This window comes from Cercospora beticola, chromosome 3 (genome assembly GCF_033473495.1).
Source record: "Cercospora beticola chromosome 3, complete sequence".
NCBI lineage: Eukaryota > Fungi > Ascomycota > Dothideomycetes > Mycosphaerellales > Mycosphaerellaceae > Cercospora > Cercospora beticola.
In genome coordinates this window covers 2,933,378-2,947,750 of record NC_088937.1, presented here as the reverse complement: position 1 = coordinate 2,947,750, position 14,373 = coordinate 2,933,378, and the positions used below count along the sequence as shown (strand labels likewise).

The 14,373-nt window shown below is 52.5% G+C and overlaps 9 protein-coding genes across 9 annotated transcripts; 4 read left to right on the top strand and 5 right to left on the bottom strand.

Annotated features, from left to right (window-relative positions):
* Nucleotides 1-30: 30 nt before the first annotated feature.
* RHO25_005135 (uncharacterized protein) lies at nt 31-950 on the top strand (the record flags this gene model as incomplete). Its single annotated transcript, XM_023596041.2, has 2 exons — nt 31-101; nt 158-950. 2 exons carry the CDS (start codon nt 31-33, stop codon nt 948-950), a joined length of 864 nt encoding a protein of 287 aa, XP_023457025.1.
* A 373-nt stretch (nt 951-1,323) lies between these two features.
* Nucleotides 1,324-1,915, bottom strand: RHO25_005134 (uncharacterized protein; the record flags this gene model as incomplete). Its single annotated transcript, XM_023596040.2, has 3 exons — nt 1,324-1,420; nt 1,475-1,712; nt 1,762-1,915. 3 exons carry the CDS (start codon nt 1,913-1,915, stop codon nt 1,324-1,326), a joined length of 489 nt encoding a protein of 162 aa, XP_023456494.1.
* A 387-nt stretch (nt 1,916-2,302) lies between these two features.
* Nucleotides 2,303-2,863, bottom strand: RHO25_005133 (uncharacterized protein; the record flags this gene model as incomplete). Its single annotated transcript, XM_023596039.1, has 1 exon — nt 2,303-2,863. The coding sequence occupies one exon, from the start codon at nt 2,861-2,863 to the stop codon at nt 2,303-2,305; it is 561 nt and encodes a 186-aa protein (XP_023456493.1).
* A 154-nt stretch (nt 2,864-3,017) lies between these two features.
* Nucleotides 3,018-4,451, top strand: RHO25_005132 (uncharacterized protein; the record flags this gene model as incomplete). The annotated part of the gene is made up of 2 exons (XM_023596038.2): nt 3,018-3,072; nt 3,121-4,451. The coding sequence occupies 2 exons, from the start codon at nt 3,018-3,020 to the stop codon at nt 4,449-4,451; spliced, it is 1,386 nt and encodes a 461-aa protein (XP_023456446.1).
* Nucleotides 4,452-5,249: 798 nt separating this feature from the next.
* On the bottom strand, nt 5,250-7,226 carry RHO25_005131 (uncharacterized protein; the record flags this gene model as incomplete). The annotated part of the gene is made up of 1 exon (XM_023596037.2): nt 5,250-7,226. The coding sequence occupies one exon, from the start codon at nt 7,224-7,226 to the stop codon at nt 5,250-5,252; it is 1,977 nt and encodes a 658-aa protein (XP_023456491.1).
* A 430-nt stretch (nt 7,227-7,656) lies between these two features.
* RHO25_005130 (uncharacterized protein) lies at nt 7,657-8,439 on the top strand (the record flags this gene model as incomplete). The annotated part of the gene is made up of 2 exons (XM_023596036.2): nt 7,657-7,894; nt 7,973-8,439. The coding sequence occupies 2 exons, from the start codon at nt 7,657-7,659 to the stop codon at nt 8,437-8,439; spliced, it is 705 nt and encodes a 234-aa protein (XP_023456447.1).
* A 437-nt stretch (nt 8,440-8,876) lies between these two features.
* On the bottom strand, nt 8,877-10,277 carry RHO25_005129 (uncharacterized protein; the record flags this gene model as incomplete). The annotated part of the gene is made up of 2 exons (XM_023596035.1): nt 8,877-8,989; nt 9,038-10,277. The coding sequence occupies 2 exons, from the start codon at nt 10,275-10,277 to the stop codon at nt 8,877-8,879; spliced, it is 1,353 nt and encodes a 450-aa protein (XP_023456492.1).
* Nucleotides 10,278-10,947: 670 nt separating this feature from the next.
* On the bottom strand, nt 10,948-13,120 carry RHO25_005128 (uncharacterized protein; the record flags this gene model as incomplete). The annotated part of the gene is made up of 2 exons (XM_023596034.1): nt 10,948-12,835; nt 12,885-13,120. The coding sequence occupies 2 exons, from the start codon at nt 13,118-13,120 to the stop codon at nt 10,948-10,950; spliced, it is 2,124 nt and encodes a 707-aa protein (XP_023456449.1).
* Nucleotides 13,121-13,541: 421 nt separating this feature from the next.
* Nucleotides 13,542-14,360, top strand: RHO25_005127 (uncharacterized protein; the record flags this gene model as incomplete). The annotated part of the gene is made up of 1 exon (XM_023596033.2): nt 13,542-14,360. The coding sequence occupies one exon, from the start codon at nt 13,542-13,544 to the stop codon at nt 14,358-14,360; it is 819 nt and encodes a 272-aa protein (XP_023456448.1).
* Nucleotides 14,361-14,373: the final 13 nt, after the last annotated feature.

Below are 14,373 nucleotides of genomic sequence, written 5' to 3'. Positions count from 1 at the left end.
CCAAGAAGTTGCGCAAAAGTCTGCATCGCAATGTCTTCCACGACTTCAGCTTCAGAGCCGCGGGAGCGACCTCTTCATGAGCTCCTCTCGAGGGACATGGTGTAAGTAAATCGCTAAAGTCAAAGCATGCGACTCTTCGAATCTCACACTTTCCTAGCGACATCTACGTCGGCTCCGAAAACACCCACTGGGTCCTGCACGAAAAGCTCCTCTGCTATCGCTCCCGATTTTTCCGCAACATCTTTCACAACAAGAACGGTCGCAAAAACTCGGTCTACGGCCTTCCAGACGAAGAAGATGAACCCTTCAAGCTCTTCGTCGGCTGGCTCTACTCCGAACGCGTCCCAGCACCTCGAGAAGAAAAGGACCTGTCCCCTCTTCTAGACGTCTACCTCATGGCCGAGAAGTGGGAAATCAAACGCCTCCTCCACGAAGTCATGGACGCGGTCCGCACCTTCTACAACGACACGGACTCTTGGCCCTCCCTTCGCCGCGTGCAATACATCTACTCTAACACCGAAGACGAATCTCCCATGCGGAAACTCCTCGTTTCCTGCGTCGCCCGTATGCTCGTTACAGGCGAAGGTGTGCCGCAACACTGGGAGAATGCTCTACAGAAGAATGGACAGCTGGCTGTGGACATTATTCGATGCGTGCAGAAATGGCATGTGGATCCGGAGAAATTGCCTGATGCGAGGAGACAGAGTGTGGATGAGCATGTGGTTGCTGCGCAGGAGAATGGGTACAAGGAGGAGAAGGATGACGATGATGATAACAAGCTTGATTGGGGTGATGGATTGAGTGTGCCGAGTCGGGATCAGAGTAGAGCTGGTGCGCATCAGTCGCAACAGCAGACCGGTCAGAAGGGACAGCAGAATGGTCGCCAGAACGGTGAGAAGGGACAACAGAATGGTCAGAAGGAACAGCAGAATGGCGACAAAAGCGAGTGAACTTTTGCTTCGAAAGCGGTGGGGGTTTGATCATTCGAAGATTGTGTTTGCATCTTGAGGTACTTATGTAGGTGGTAATTTTTGGGACTCAGTGGTACCAAGTACTTTCTGATGCTTCCCAGTCTTGCTATGTCTGTGAGTGGATTTGAAAACGCGGCAAGTCATGCGTCTTGTTCTAGCAATCGTCAAAATTTGCACGTGTCTGAGTGGGTAGATGGCTGGCTAGCACCGCACTTCGCCCTTGTGGCATTCCCTGCTCGTGCTGTTGTTTCTCCAGTAGAAACACCATGGCAGCCGCAGCACATCTGGCATCTTGGGCGCGCGGATCGCTTCTCGCAATGTAGGCGCAGAACTGACACAATGACCTGTCACCTCAGGTTGCCTTGATGAGGTCTGACGAGATGAGGGACTCGTCGAAGACTCCGCCGCCGTGGATGTTGCGTTGATGACTGCCGACCTTGGGCATGAACCTATGCAGAGATTAGCCAGTGCTTTCGCTTTAAGGCTGTGGAGACAAGTCATACATTTGAAGCAGCTCACACGTAGCGATCAGGAGCTTGCGCATAGCTAGCTCGGGGGTCGGAGCTGTTTCGCCCTCGATGGCAGGAGTGAGGCCTTTCATGACCGCCGCAGTGTACTCGTTGTTGCCGAAGATGACAATGTCGAGTGGAGCGTGGCCATCGTTCTCCACAAGCGTGGCCGATGTGTCGACAGAGGCGATGTTGCGAGTGGTCGCTGGCTTGAGGAGCATCTTTGCGTTGGCTGTGTTCGTTAGTCATGCGCCAAGAGAACGGAGCGATCGAGTTCTTACCCAGAGCCTGAGTGCGCAGGCTTGACATGTTGTCGGATGACATGGTGCAGGTGCTGGCGATGTTGTCGTGATCTGTGTGAAGTAGGTCGTGTAGCGTTTGCAGAACGGGGTTGAGAGCGAAGTTCGTTGTTGTTTGAAGCGCCAACGTGTGCATATGCGGGAAGAGCGAACCGTTTGCTGCTGACGAGGCAGGTGCAGCTAACCGCAAGACTCACGACCAGCACTTTGGAAGCCAAAAGCTAGCGACGGAAGGTCGCAATTGCTGCTCTGACACACGGCAGCATAGATCTGGCTCAAAGGCGAGGCCGACTAGCAGAGACTTGCCTCTCTGTTCAGAGAGAGCTGTACCCATACCTGCAGACATGTCTCTCGGCAAGGCCCAATCCTCTTGGTTTGGCCGAATCCATCCTCGCGAGCTAAGCAGTCTCTATCTCCCCGGAGAAAGTGTGCTTGCTGGCGATCGTTCTGGGCGAAGTCATTCAGCCATTTCGGACTGTCTGATCATAGTGGAGAATAGTCGCGAATGCATGCCTGAGACGATTCACCCATTGCTACCATCGGTGCTGACAGTAGGTTGGCTCTGCTTTGTTTGCTCTGCGCCAACATCTGCCGCATGCGCCTTGCTGGTATCCTCGTATCTCTCCTCCTTGCCGGACTCTGGGCTTGCTGCACCCGCAGCTTGCTCCTCGAGTTGACGATACTTTCTCCGGGACTTCTTTGTTGCACTCGCTTTCTTCTTTCTGATCTTCTCAGCCTTTAGCGCTGTGCGTGCCAGCGGGCCCTTCTCTATTTCCTCCAGTCTCTCGCCCAAGATTCGCCTTGCATTCTTGCGATTCTGATCACGGCTTCGAGTCTCTTGATTCTTCACCACGATTCCTGTCGGTAAGTGCTTCAACTGCACCGCCGAAGACGTCTTGTTGATCTTCTGCCCGCCTGGACCTGAACCCTTCAAGAAGGTCTCTATGATATCTTTCTCTGGTATCACGATCCGTGGTGGCAGTGGCTTCTCGAGCAGGGCGGACGATGTGGAAAGTGTGCGAATGCAGCAAGTGAATGTCGGCTTCAACAAGGCATTTCTGATACAAGGTGGGCTGCGGAACATTTCCCACTTTTGACGTGTATATAGTGAGAGTTGAAGGGTCGCAGTGGTAGGATACTGTAAGACTCGGCAGCAGCGATCCAGGTCTGGGCGCGCCAAGTTCGCGATTCCGTCACGTCTTCCACAACGCGACCTGACTTCTTGCTTCGTCACAAATATGCTCTCTGCATGGCATGGCGATATTGCTATCAACGATGCACAGAAGCTCGAGGGTTTGTGCTCTGCTTGATATACAATCCTCCATTGCTGACTCGATGCAGGTATTACACTCTCAAGTCCAAACGGACAACAAACCCATATCTCAGCAGACAGCACTCTGCATTTGGTATCTATTGTAGAAACAGCACGTATACCACTATTCATCTCGATCGGCAAGTCGTATCACGTCACAACCTCAAACCCGGCAAGCGAAGCCTGGTTCTCCGGGACTCTGCTAGCCAGCACACATGGCGAAGATGATCCTACTGCTTGGTGGCAGACAGCAAGGTCCGATTCGCCATTGGGAGTCCTTGTAGGAATCAGCAGCCCACGACATCTACAAAACTCACAGCACGTTCCGAAAGCCACCGAGTTCTTATTCTATGCTGCTCGTGAGCCTACAAAGAATACATTTGGAGTCTATGCTCTGCCTCTCTGCTCGGACTTGCTCAAGCATCATGCACTTGCTGAGCCGACACCGCCGTCGTCACCGATCAATGGTGACTCGAGCATCGAAGCAAAGTTCTTGCCCATAGGCCTTGGGGAGCCTCGCGACGAAGTAATCAATGTGCCTCCGATCAGAAAGCGTAAGACTGCGATCGATACTTTCGATGAAGCTGCCGAGCGCCGAAAGCAAGTCCGCAGAAAGGGTGGTGAAGCGATCGCCGCAGCTGCCTCTCGCAGCGTCTCGAATGAATCAATCCCTTCCTTGAAACACCGAAGAACAGTCAGCAACACGCAGATCACGACAAGACCAACGTCTCGAGCATCGAGTGTATCGTCCCTTCGAGCCGCACCTGCCCGGGAGAACTCAGTACCAGCACAAGCCAAACGGTCTGCGCTTGCCAAAGTTGAGACTGTAGAAGGAGTCACCGTCATGCCAAAGCAGGATTCTCTTGAGTCCAAGAACAAGGACTTGATCACGAAAGTCGTGATGGCTGGTATGAGATTGTACGGTCTTGTACAGAGCAAGAATCGAAAGTCAAGAGCCAACTCTTTCGCAAACTCGCCAGCTCGAGAAGCCAGATCCGAAGATCTGGAACTCGATCGGAAGAATGACGAAGAGTACAAGCTGGTTTATCACCAAGTTCACAAAGGAACCTGCTTCGCTTTCCGTCAACATATCAACAACAAATCGCTAGCAAATCACAGCGAAGCATTGCGAGAGACCGTGGATAAATTCTTGGTCATCCATTGCAATGACCCTTTGATCATCGACAGCATGAACGCCGTAGATGAATGCACACCGAGTGGAAGAAAGCCCTTCGGCTCAGTCATAGCTGTCCCCAATTCGACAAGTAATCCCTTTCTCACCGCGCATGCGGCTGGCGGGGAGAGCAAGAGCAACACGCCATGTGATCGGAAGGCGTCGCTCAAACCCGAACCGACATGAAACGGTCGGACACTGCAGTATGCAGTACACGCATCACAGCCATTCCCAGGCAGCTCTCAAGATTCCTTGGCCAAAGGACGTTGCGCAACTAGATCAAGTCATCTGGTCACGTCAACGAATGTCTCACCACACCGCCAACGGAAGCACAACGCCAGCATCTTCGACATACCAGGTACTACCAATAGAGTCACCAACAACAAGTCAACAAAAGCCACGTACAACCCAAGCACATGCAAGAAGGATTCTGCACACCTGCAGCCATCCATTCCCCGCCAACGGTGTCATTGCATAAACGAGGCAAGCACAGGAAGCGACGGAGGATCTTGCGCGCCAACCCTGCCCGCCCGTGACGAAACACAACAGCCACGACAGAAGCACCAACGAGCACCAGCAACGATGACTGGCGGAAATGTGTCGCGCAACTAACGGATGACCGCAAAACGCGGCAGAGCGCGGCCGCTCTCGCCGTGCGGTTCTGCAAAGAAGGTGTTCGGATGGCTGCTTGCGTGGTGACTTCCGGCGTTCGGTTCGTGGAGGCAGACGATCCGCGGTGCAGGGATGTTGAGCCTTATTTGTACAAGATTGTGTCCGGGCCCTAGGGCTTGATCAGTCATATAGTGTTCAGTCATGGAATTGCATCCAGGTCAATGGCTGATGAATAGGAAGAAACGGATGCCGCATGAAGTGGTAAAAGTTCGTTGATTCGTTCTCGCGGAGCTGTGCCTAGCCAAATCATCAGCTCATTATTGAGCTGCTTCTACTCATATTGACCCTGCCGCAGGATACTTAGTCAATCAATTACCGTCTCGCCCGGATCACAAAGTCATGATCGTCCTCGCCCAGCTCATCACTATCCCAACCATCCTCCATATCCTGCCTCGCTAACTCCAAGAATCTCTGCAGTTCCTCCTGTTGCCGATCGTCCAATTCGTGGTGCTGGTCTCCCACATTCACAGCAGGAGGATTACCTCGCTGCCGCTGACGATTCCGACCAGCCCCGCCACCACGCTGTCGCTCGTGGTTACGAACAGCTTGAGCAGCTCCGTTTGCAGGCGCGCGGGGAAAATGATTTCGCTGTCGTCTCCCACCACGTTGCGGGGGAGCAGGAGCAGGAGGAGGGGCCGCAGCGAACTGAGCAGGGTCGAAATCGTCATCATCGTCTTCAATATTGATACCGAGTTGCGCCATTTGGACAATGATGGGTACCTGATCAACATGACCGGGAAGATTTGCCGGTACCGGAGGCAGCGCTCCGCGAGCATCCTCTTCCGCCTGAGCTTGAGCTGCTGCAGCGGCCGCTTCTTCCTCGTCTGCTGCGCGTGCGGCTTCGATCGCTGCCTGTTCCCAGTGCCGAGCTCCGTTGAAACCACGTCCGTCTTCTGGTCCTTGTCCTTCATCGCCTTCTTCGAGCTCCCAAAGGCGTTGATAGCAGGGGGAGCCTGCTTTGTTGAAGTGCTGATATGGATTTTCACCGTCTAGCCAAGAACTGCAGAGGTAGCAAAAATGCGTTCTGCATTGAAAGCAGGACATGTGGTTGCAGCCCATTGTCTTCTGCACCGGCGCAGTGCAGTAAGGGCATGGCGTTGTGTGCAGTCGAATATAGTCGTAGCTCGCCTTCTCTTCTGCTGAAAGCTCGTTGGGATCGCGGGGATAGCAGCGCGCGAATGGACCGTGCCAGCCCATATAGCACACTTTGCAGAACGCGAACTGGCACTTCTCGCATACTGAGAGCCTATCCGTAGGGTCAGGTTGACTGTTAGTCGTATTGACCTTCTTCGGAGGATCCGCCGCAGTGTCGTCTTTGCCAGCCTCATCGCCATCACTTTCAGCATCTGACATCGTATCCACATATGCAGACAAGTCGGCCGGTATGGGTGGGTATTTGCTACTCTTCGCGGGACCTTGACACCATGTCCGTGGGCAATATACAGTGTTCTTATCCGCTTCCAGCTTCTTCTTGCGCTTCATTTCCACATAGCGCCGGACCTTGTCCTCTTCGATACCCATTGCCAGTAGCTCGCGAGGGTGCAGCGTGCGCTCGCTCTTCTTTTTCTGCTTCTTCTCCTTCCCGCAACTGGGATCGAGACAGCGCATCACAGCCACATCGCCCTCTTTGATCGCGTTGTTGTAAAAGTCCTGTAGGCACTGCTTGCAGAAAACATGTCCGCAGCGTGCCATCTGGTAACATGCTGATCCCTTCTTCGGTTCGAGGCACACCCCACAATCGTAGGTACCTTCGTTGAATTTGACCAGCTTTGTGGAGTTGTCATATGTCACCAGCGCAGCCTCGAATGCGTCGGACAGTACGAGACATCCTTCGGGGCTCTCACTCAAATCGAAGCCCCGTTCAGCTGCCTGCTGCAGGTGATCGATATACGAGAACAATATCTGACATTGCCCGTACTCATCCCACAGCTCTGCAGCCTGAGTTTCGAGCTCCTTCAATTTCTGCTTGGGCAGCCAGTCCTGCTGAGCAGTCAAGGTGATACTCGGTGGCGCATTCGATGGATAGCCTTTCGGCAGGCAGATATGAAGGTCCAGTGGCGGCAAATGGGAGAGTCGGACATCGCGTTCCACGTACGAATTGCCCACAGCTTGAGCATAGTTCGGAGTGCCGGCATCCTTCGCAGGTACGAATCGAACGAGTAGAGGTGTAGCCGGTGCTACTGGTATTGCAAGAGTCGCTGAGAAGTCTTGCTCAAGGACAAGTTCTGGATAGATGGCAGTCAGTGTATCCAACTCCTCCTCTCTCTCATCGTCTCCTGACGAGTCCATTGCAAAGAGCTATGGCTGATCGATATGGAGGCGGTTGTAAGAACAGGTCGCACTAGTCGCGTGGACCTGAAAGCCAGTGCTATGAGGGCAGCATTTGGGATGGAAAGACCTAGAGCAGGTCTGAATCCGCCAGACAAACAGACGGAATTAGTCGAATTCTCGTCCGGGTGACCTTTTTCTACGCAGAGAGTGGCGAGCGGGCGAGAATTGGAGGAATCGAATCGCGAATGATGACTACAACAACGTCGGCGGCCCGAAGTGGTGGAACACCGACTGCCGATTCTGGACGCAAAGCAACGCACGGATCAATCTCCACGTGAAAGTTTGATTACGTGGGCAGTGGCACGAGTGGGCTGCACGAGCTCAAAACGCCGGATCCTCGAACATATTGCATCCTTTTCGTGCTCTTCTTGACAGCTCCACCACCGCCATGGAGCATCCGAGCCTTACATCCCTCTCGCTTACGCATGTTCGCTACGACCCGAATGATGTATATTCATGGATTTCCGCACATCTGGCTCTTGTGCCGCAAGCTCTCATGATCTCCTACGTCACACTGTTATGGGCGACTCGGGAAATAGAAGTTCTGATCATGTTTGCTGGACAACTTGGATGCGAGGCGCTGAACTTTGTACTTAAGAGATACTTTAGAGAAGCCCGGCCTACAGGTAAGGACATCCGGGATTCACAACATGGCTGTGCCAAAACGAAGAGGTAAGCTGATCAGTGCGTTCGTGATTTTCTAGAATTCATTGGGAAAGGCTATGGAATGCCCTCCTCGCACGCACAGTACGCGGCGTTCTTCTCAGTCTATCTGAGTCTTTTCTTGCTTCTTCGGCATGATCCCGTCAATCATCCAAATGCTTCAAGCACGCATATCCCGACGCCGTTCTGGCAAAGGCTGGGACTTGCAGTGCTTTCTATCGTTTCTGCGGGTGCTGTTGCGCACAGTCGGATCTATCTGAATTACCACTCGCCGAAACAAGTCTATGCTGGATGCGCTGCGGGTGCGGGTTGTGCTGTTGCCTGGTTCATTGCGACTGCTGTCGCCAGGCGGATTGGGTTGGTGAATTGGGTGTTGGAGCTGCCTCCCATGAAGTGGGCGAGGATGCGTGATTTAGTCGTAAGTGAGTCGCTGGAGGATGCTGGCTGGGAGAGATACCAATCCGCCCTCAAGCTCAAGGCAAAGGAGGCCTTGAAGAAGAATCGATGAACGCGATTCGTGCGGGTTAGAGACATCAATGTCAACCAACACCTAAGGTGTGATAGCTTGTGAGCCATGTCATCACGACTGGCACGGTTCATATCCGCATGATCTCAAGCCATCAAGTACGGCAAGATGATGGGTTTAAGCCTGACCACATGCAACCGTAATCAACGCCGGTCACTCTGTCGATTCCGCAAAACCTCCCCACATGGTACTTGACCTCCTGAGCTGGGATCTCTGTCGTTGTAGATGCACTTGCGTCGAGCGCTTGCGGTAGCCGAACGAAGAACATGCGCTTCATCTCGATTTCTTCCCAATTTTCCGTCAACGCAATGTCTGCACCGGGAGCGTTGCCGAAACATAGTAATTCCAGCCCTGAAGAGTGCATGGGTCGATGCTGGTCTATTCTTCTCTGGATGGCAGGTGCACACTGGCGCATGAGGCTACGGTATGCCGACTCGTACATGTGCGGAGGTGTGATAGAATCTGGAAAGGGCGCCGTTGGCCATGAGGCGATGTGCAAGACCTTCAGCTTCGGAAGTCTCGCTATGAAATCCTGGGTTCTGTCAGCAAATGCATCGTGAGCCATCCGAGGTTGAAGTACTTGCAATCCATTTCCCATACACGCCCCATTCCTGCCCTTGAAGGGTGGTGATGGTGGTATCCAGAAAATCCAGAAACAATTGTTCGAGGTTCTGACAGCATGTAACCATTTCGACGATGTCAAAGGCATCCAGAGCCGGACGTTCGAATGCCCTTACGTCGCTCGAAGCATACTTGAGCTTCAGGCGTTTGAGCGTGGCATAGTGAGTAGCCAAGCTGGCAAAGTTCATGCCTTGTGTGAGACCGTATGAAGTCTCTGCAATCTCAAAGGTCTCGAGGCCTGTGAAAGAGCTCAAAACCTTTTCCAAAGCTTTGCACACGATCTTGTGCCCGGCGCAACCGAACTCTTTCAGTTGGGATCCATGAACCTTGAAGCGCTCTCCTAGCCAATAGAGAAACAGCTCGAGATGAGTACATTTCTCAATTATTATCACGCTAAGTTGCTCAAATGCGAAAATTCTAGACCATCTTCCGGCATCATTACCCAGCTGAAGCTTGTTCGCTCGAAAACTCCGCAATTTGGAGAGCTTCAAGGGCTCGGCGTTGATTGTTCCGTGTTGAGTGTGGAAAATGGTCGCGAATAGGAGCCCATCGTGTGTTGCCGTGTTGTTCAGCTCAAGTAGATGGCCACTAGTGCTGTGCCAAGTGTCCGCGCCAGAGAGTGAGAGATGCTCAATATTGCTGTGACTCAAAGCCATGATATCGTGGTAGAATTCAAGATCGTGCTCGTTGCCTAATGGCGGTATGATGATTGAACGCAGATGCTCGAGTTTCGGTTTGACAAGGAAAGAAATCTGGGAGGCAGCGTCTCTGACTCTTCCAACGCAGACCTCGCGAAGGTTCCTCTGCAGCGTGAGTATCGCAGCGAGTGTTTCGGGCTCCATGAGTAGTTTCATGGGGAGTCTGAGAGAACGAAGCGAGTCTTTGGCTAAGCAATTGAGCGCTAGCCGGACGGTCTTGTTGGCAGAGACATGTTGTTCAAGCTTGTCCGAATTCTCCAGAGGCTTCAAGCGAAGATGTTCAATGTGCGGATGCCCAGGATTGCCTACCGCGAGAAAGCCGGATTTTGCAGCGACCGCCAGTGGGTCGATCACGGCGAATCGATAAAGGTATGGCGTTGCAATGGAACGAAACTGCTTGCAACTTAGGCAAAGCGATTTCAAATCCGATGGACGCTTGATGAGCGACACAACGTGGTCTTGCAGTTCGGGTGGAAGTAGGTCCAAGATGGGCGATGCCATCTCAGATGGTGATGCCATAAAGGATATCCCTGTCGTTTTCGATGTCGTGCGAGTTGGATGATGAACGGGGTAATGAGCATGTGTAGTATTTAGCGATCGAGTGGAGCCCGGGAAGGAAGCTGAGCATGTGAAAGTGAACGAAGGGTCCAGGCAGCAGGTACCCACTCTCATCTTCACTTTGCACAATCCTGACCACCAATACAGCACAGCTGCCGAGTACCTTCTATATACTGCACTCGTTCTTTAGATTTCGCGCAGGCAATGGTAATGCTGATCTAGGTCGACCGATGGTCTCTCAAGGCTGGCCCACGCTTCCACCAGGAACACATACGTGGTGGCCTCGTTACTATATCGTCTCTGTCGGCACTCATCGCCTGTTGTTTGCGGCTCACTCCACTTCTGCATCAATCGCGCCTTAGCATCATCACTTCTAGGGTCTGCTTGTTTGCTCCTACATTTTCTGGCTTCGCAGCCGTGCCGTGTTCCAATGTTTGTCGATGCACCTGGTGGGCAACAGCGGAATATTTCCTATTCACTTTACTAGGCCTCTCTAGCACTAGCAGAATTTGTGATACTACCGCCAGCTCTCGGCGAATGCTCTCGCCGATGTGTATTTCAAGTATCGGCCATGAAACACAATATTCAGACATGGTGTCTGTTACTTTCAATCCTACTGAGCGGGTGTGAAAGCGCTCTGCACACTTCCATATCCCTGCGGACACTGTCTCCCCAATGCCACACTGCCACTTCTCATATAGCAGATCTTCGCCTTGGCGCAAGCATCATTCGTGCAGTTCGGACTCAGAACACTCGTCTTCCCCTGAAGCGTATTGAAAGTGCTGACCAAGCTATGATCCTTCTCCATGGCCTCCGTGACAGCATGCCAAAAGGTCGCATTCAACGGAGCATCAGCTGGCCATCTAATCGCCGGTCCATAAGTTTCGCGAGTGGAGTACTCGTACTGGAACGTAGGCCCAGTGGTGGTCAAGTTTGAGAAGCTATTGACGTCGGCGTAGAACGTATGCGCTTCGTATACATCGAAGGTTCCAGTATCGACTTCATACAACCTGAATCCGCTGTTCACGTTGTTCAATGGAGTAACAGAGGGTCCGATCCAACCAGTAGCAAGAGCTGTCTCAAGAGACCTTTCTGTGGCGTTACCGGCGTAGTAGATCATGAACTGGTCCTCGTGTGTATGTCCAAAGAATACGTTAGCAATAACGTGCGGAGAGTAACGTTCGACAATTTCGTAGAACAGATTCGTAGGGTTCGGAAGAGGGTTGGATCCATCCCATCCAGAGAGCACATGTGCGAAAAGCCAGACGCGCTCGCCTGCGTCTTCAGCGGCTTGAAGCTCGTCTATCACGAATCTGAAAGTTCCGCTGACATCTGGATTCGTTGTGTTGATGTAATTCAAGAAGTTTCCTTTGTACCAGAAGTCCGAATTGAATGTAATCATGCGGAGTCCATAATGGTTCTTGATACTGTACGCGCCGTAGTGAAGGCGTGCTTGTTTCGCTTGCTCTTCACCAATCCAGCCTTCGTGCTTCCATAGAGCTGCAACGTGGTCGTAGTTCCAGCTCATCTGTGTACCCAATGGACCCGGTAACGACTGGGGCGCATTGATCGCCTCCGGATTCGTATCGTGATTGCCCAGCACTGCAAAGACAGGTCCTGTGAGATACGTCTTAAACAAGTAATTGAAGATTGCAGTCTCGGTGTACGTAACATAGTCTCGGCTCAGCTGAGACTGGGGGTCATGCGAAATCAAGTCCCCGGTGTAAATTGTCCATGCAAGAGGATCCTCCCTGGAAGTGCCAGTCAATGGTCCCACTGCCTGTAGTGCGGCCGCGCCCAGATCATATGGAGTGTCACAATCGAAGTATCCAAATTCTGGCGCAGGGAAACTAATCTGGCCCTCTGGCAGTTTGGGGTTAGGCCAATTACTTCTACAACAAAGATGAGAAGTACAGTTCCCCTCCGAGCCGACCTTGTACCTTGGATCGAGATGGAAGTCACTCATGTGTAGAACCTTGACACGGTTTCCACTGGCTTTTGGTCTTTGGGCATTGACAGGCTTTGGCTTCGGGAAGTATCTCTTAAGATCGATATCGATCGGTGCAGGTGTGGGACAATAGGAAAGATAGTTGCAAATGTATTGCCCATCCGCTCCAGTAACATCGGCAAAGGTCAATATTTGTGTCCAGATGGCACCATAAGTGTCTGCTCGGAAATCCTTGTCACACGCACTGGCCGAGCGTAGCCCCGTCTCATTGCACAAGCTGACCATAGCAGCTGGAATCAGAGTCGGAGCTAGCTGCGACGCATTCTTGCCAACAGAGAGTGCTGCTGTGCATTTCGAACAATTCCCATTGTAATCTGAGCTGGAAATGATGTCCTTGATTTTGATCAAAGCATCAGCGATGACATCGGCTTGCTCGGATGCGGACAGGTTGGCTGTAGGGCTTGGAAAGAAGACAGGATCTTCCGCATGATCTGGTATGTTATCTGGATCTGTTAGGTTCAAAGGGTACGTTTTATTGAGTATGGGATCGTGGCTAGTGTCACGTCAGTGCAATTCTTCAGCTATAATCTAGAGAATCCTACATCTCTGGCTGAGGTTGCTGGCCGGGGGGAGTCGGATAGTAAGACGGAAATATGTTCTTGGGAAAGCCTGAGGGTGCGACGAATGTTTGGGCACCAGGAATATCTGTGGTTTTCTGGCCATAGTCTGCTTGCGCATCGCCTAGCTGCATCAGCAAAGGAGACACGGCGACGATGCCGCAAATGAATGCCATCGACGCGATAATTATAGGGAATGAGGCATTTCGAAGAGCGACCATTTTGCCGGCGATGAAATGTATTGTGTGCGTAGACTAGGAGATGCCGTCCATGGTTTCGTGCTGACATGTCCGAAGTCTGTTCTTGGCAGAGCCCTGGCCAGAGCAAGAGCATGGGATGTCGCCCAGCATTGCGATATTGTAGCCATCGCGACCAATCGTACCTGCGTAGCTTACCACGTTCACTTTCAGTCGTGTGTGTATGAGGTACATCAGACAGCGTGAAAGAGGTAGGCAACGACCAAGTTCGAACCGCACGGCCCCACTTCGACGCCACTTGTGGCTGCCACGCGCTAAACATTCACTTCACGCAAACATTCGACATTGCACTCCTCAAACACTCCAAATCGCAAGGCCGTGCAGGTTGTGAGACGATTTCGAAGTAAAATGTGATGTCGAGCACACGAGCGTGTTGTGAGCGAGAATGTCAACCACGAAGTCCTCCAAAGAAGACCTCGTCTCGCATGTCATCTTTCCAGCCCCGAGCCTCAAGGACGTTCCAAAGCATGGCACCCTTAGCAAAGAAGACCGCCTCAAAATCATAATCTCCAACCTCGAGAAACACCAACAGGCCGTCCGCATCGGCACCCTCAACGAGGCAAAGACAAAACATCAAGCTTCTCACGCCGCTGCCCATGACAATCAACATTTCAGCAGCGACGATGAAGACCGCATGGACATCTCCCCTGGATCGCCTGCTCCAGAACAAACGGAAACCGACAAAAGCGCCACATCCCAACTCCTCGATACTTTAAGAACGCCCTATCGCGAGTCTTCAGGCGATCCGGTCTCTACAAGTCCCTTCAAACCGCCTCCAAATGTCCAGCAAAAGACCCAGCCACCAGAAATCCAAGCGGCCAAAGAAGCACTCAACACAATCGCAACGTACGACTCGCACGCTCTGCCGTCGAAGAGATTCTACATCGATGCTTTGGCGAGGCTGCAAGGCGGAGGGGCAAGTGGAAACGAGTCACGGAAAGCGTCAGCACCAAGCACGAATGATACGCGGAAAGCTTCAGTGGGGAGTGGAGTGGTTGATCCGCGGAGGGCGAGTACGGCCGCACCAGCTGAGGGAAGGCCGCTCCCAAACAGGACAGCGTCCGGGTCAGTAATGAATCGCAGCGCGGACCCCAGGCTGGCGGGGAGGAGTGCGAGTTACTCTCACAAGCAGCCGGGTCAGAGTCCTGCGTATGTGCAGAGTCCCAAGGAGAGGCCCACAGATCCGAGGTTGGCGAGACGATGAACAAGCAGAGGAT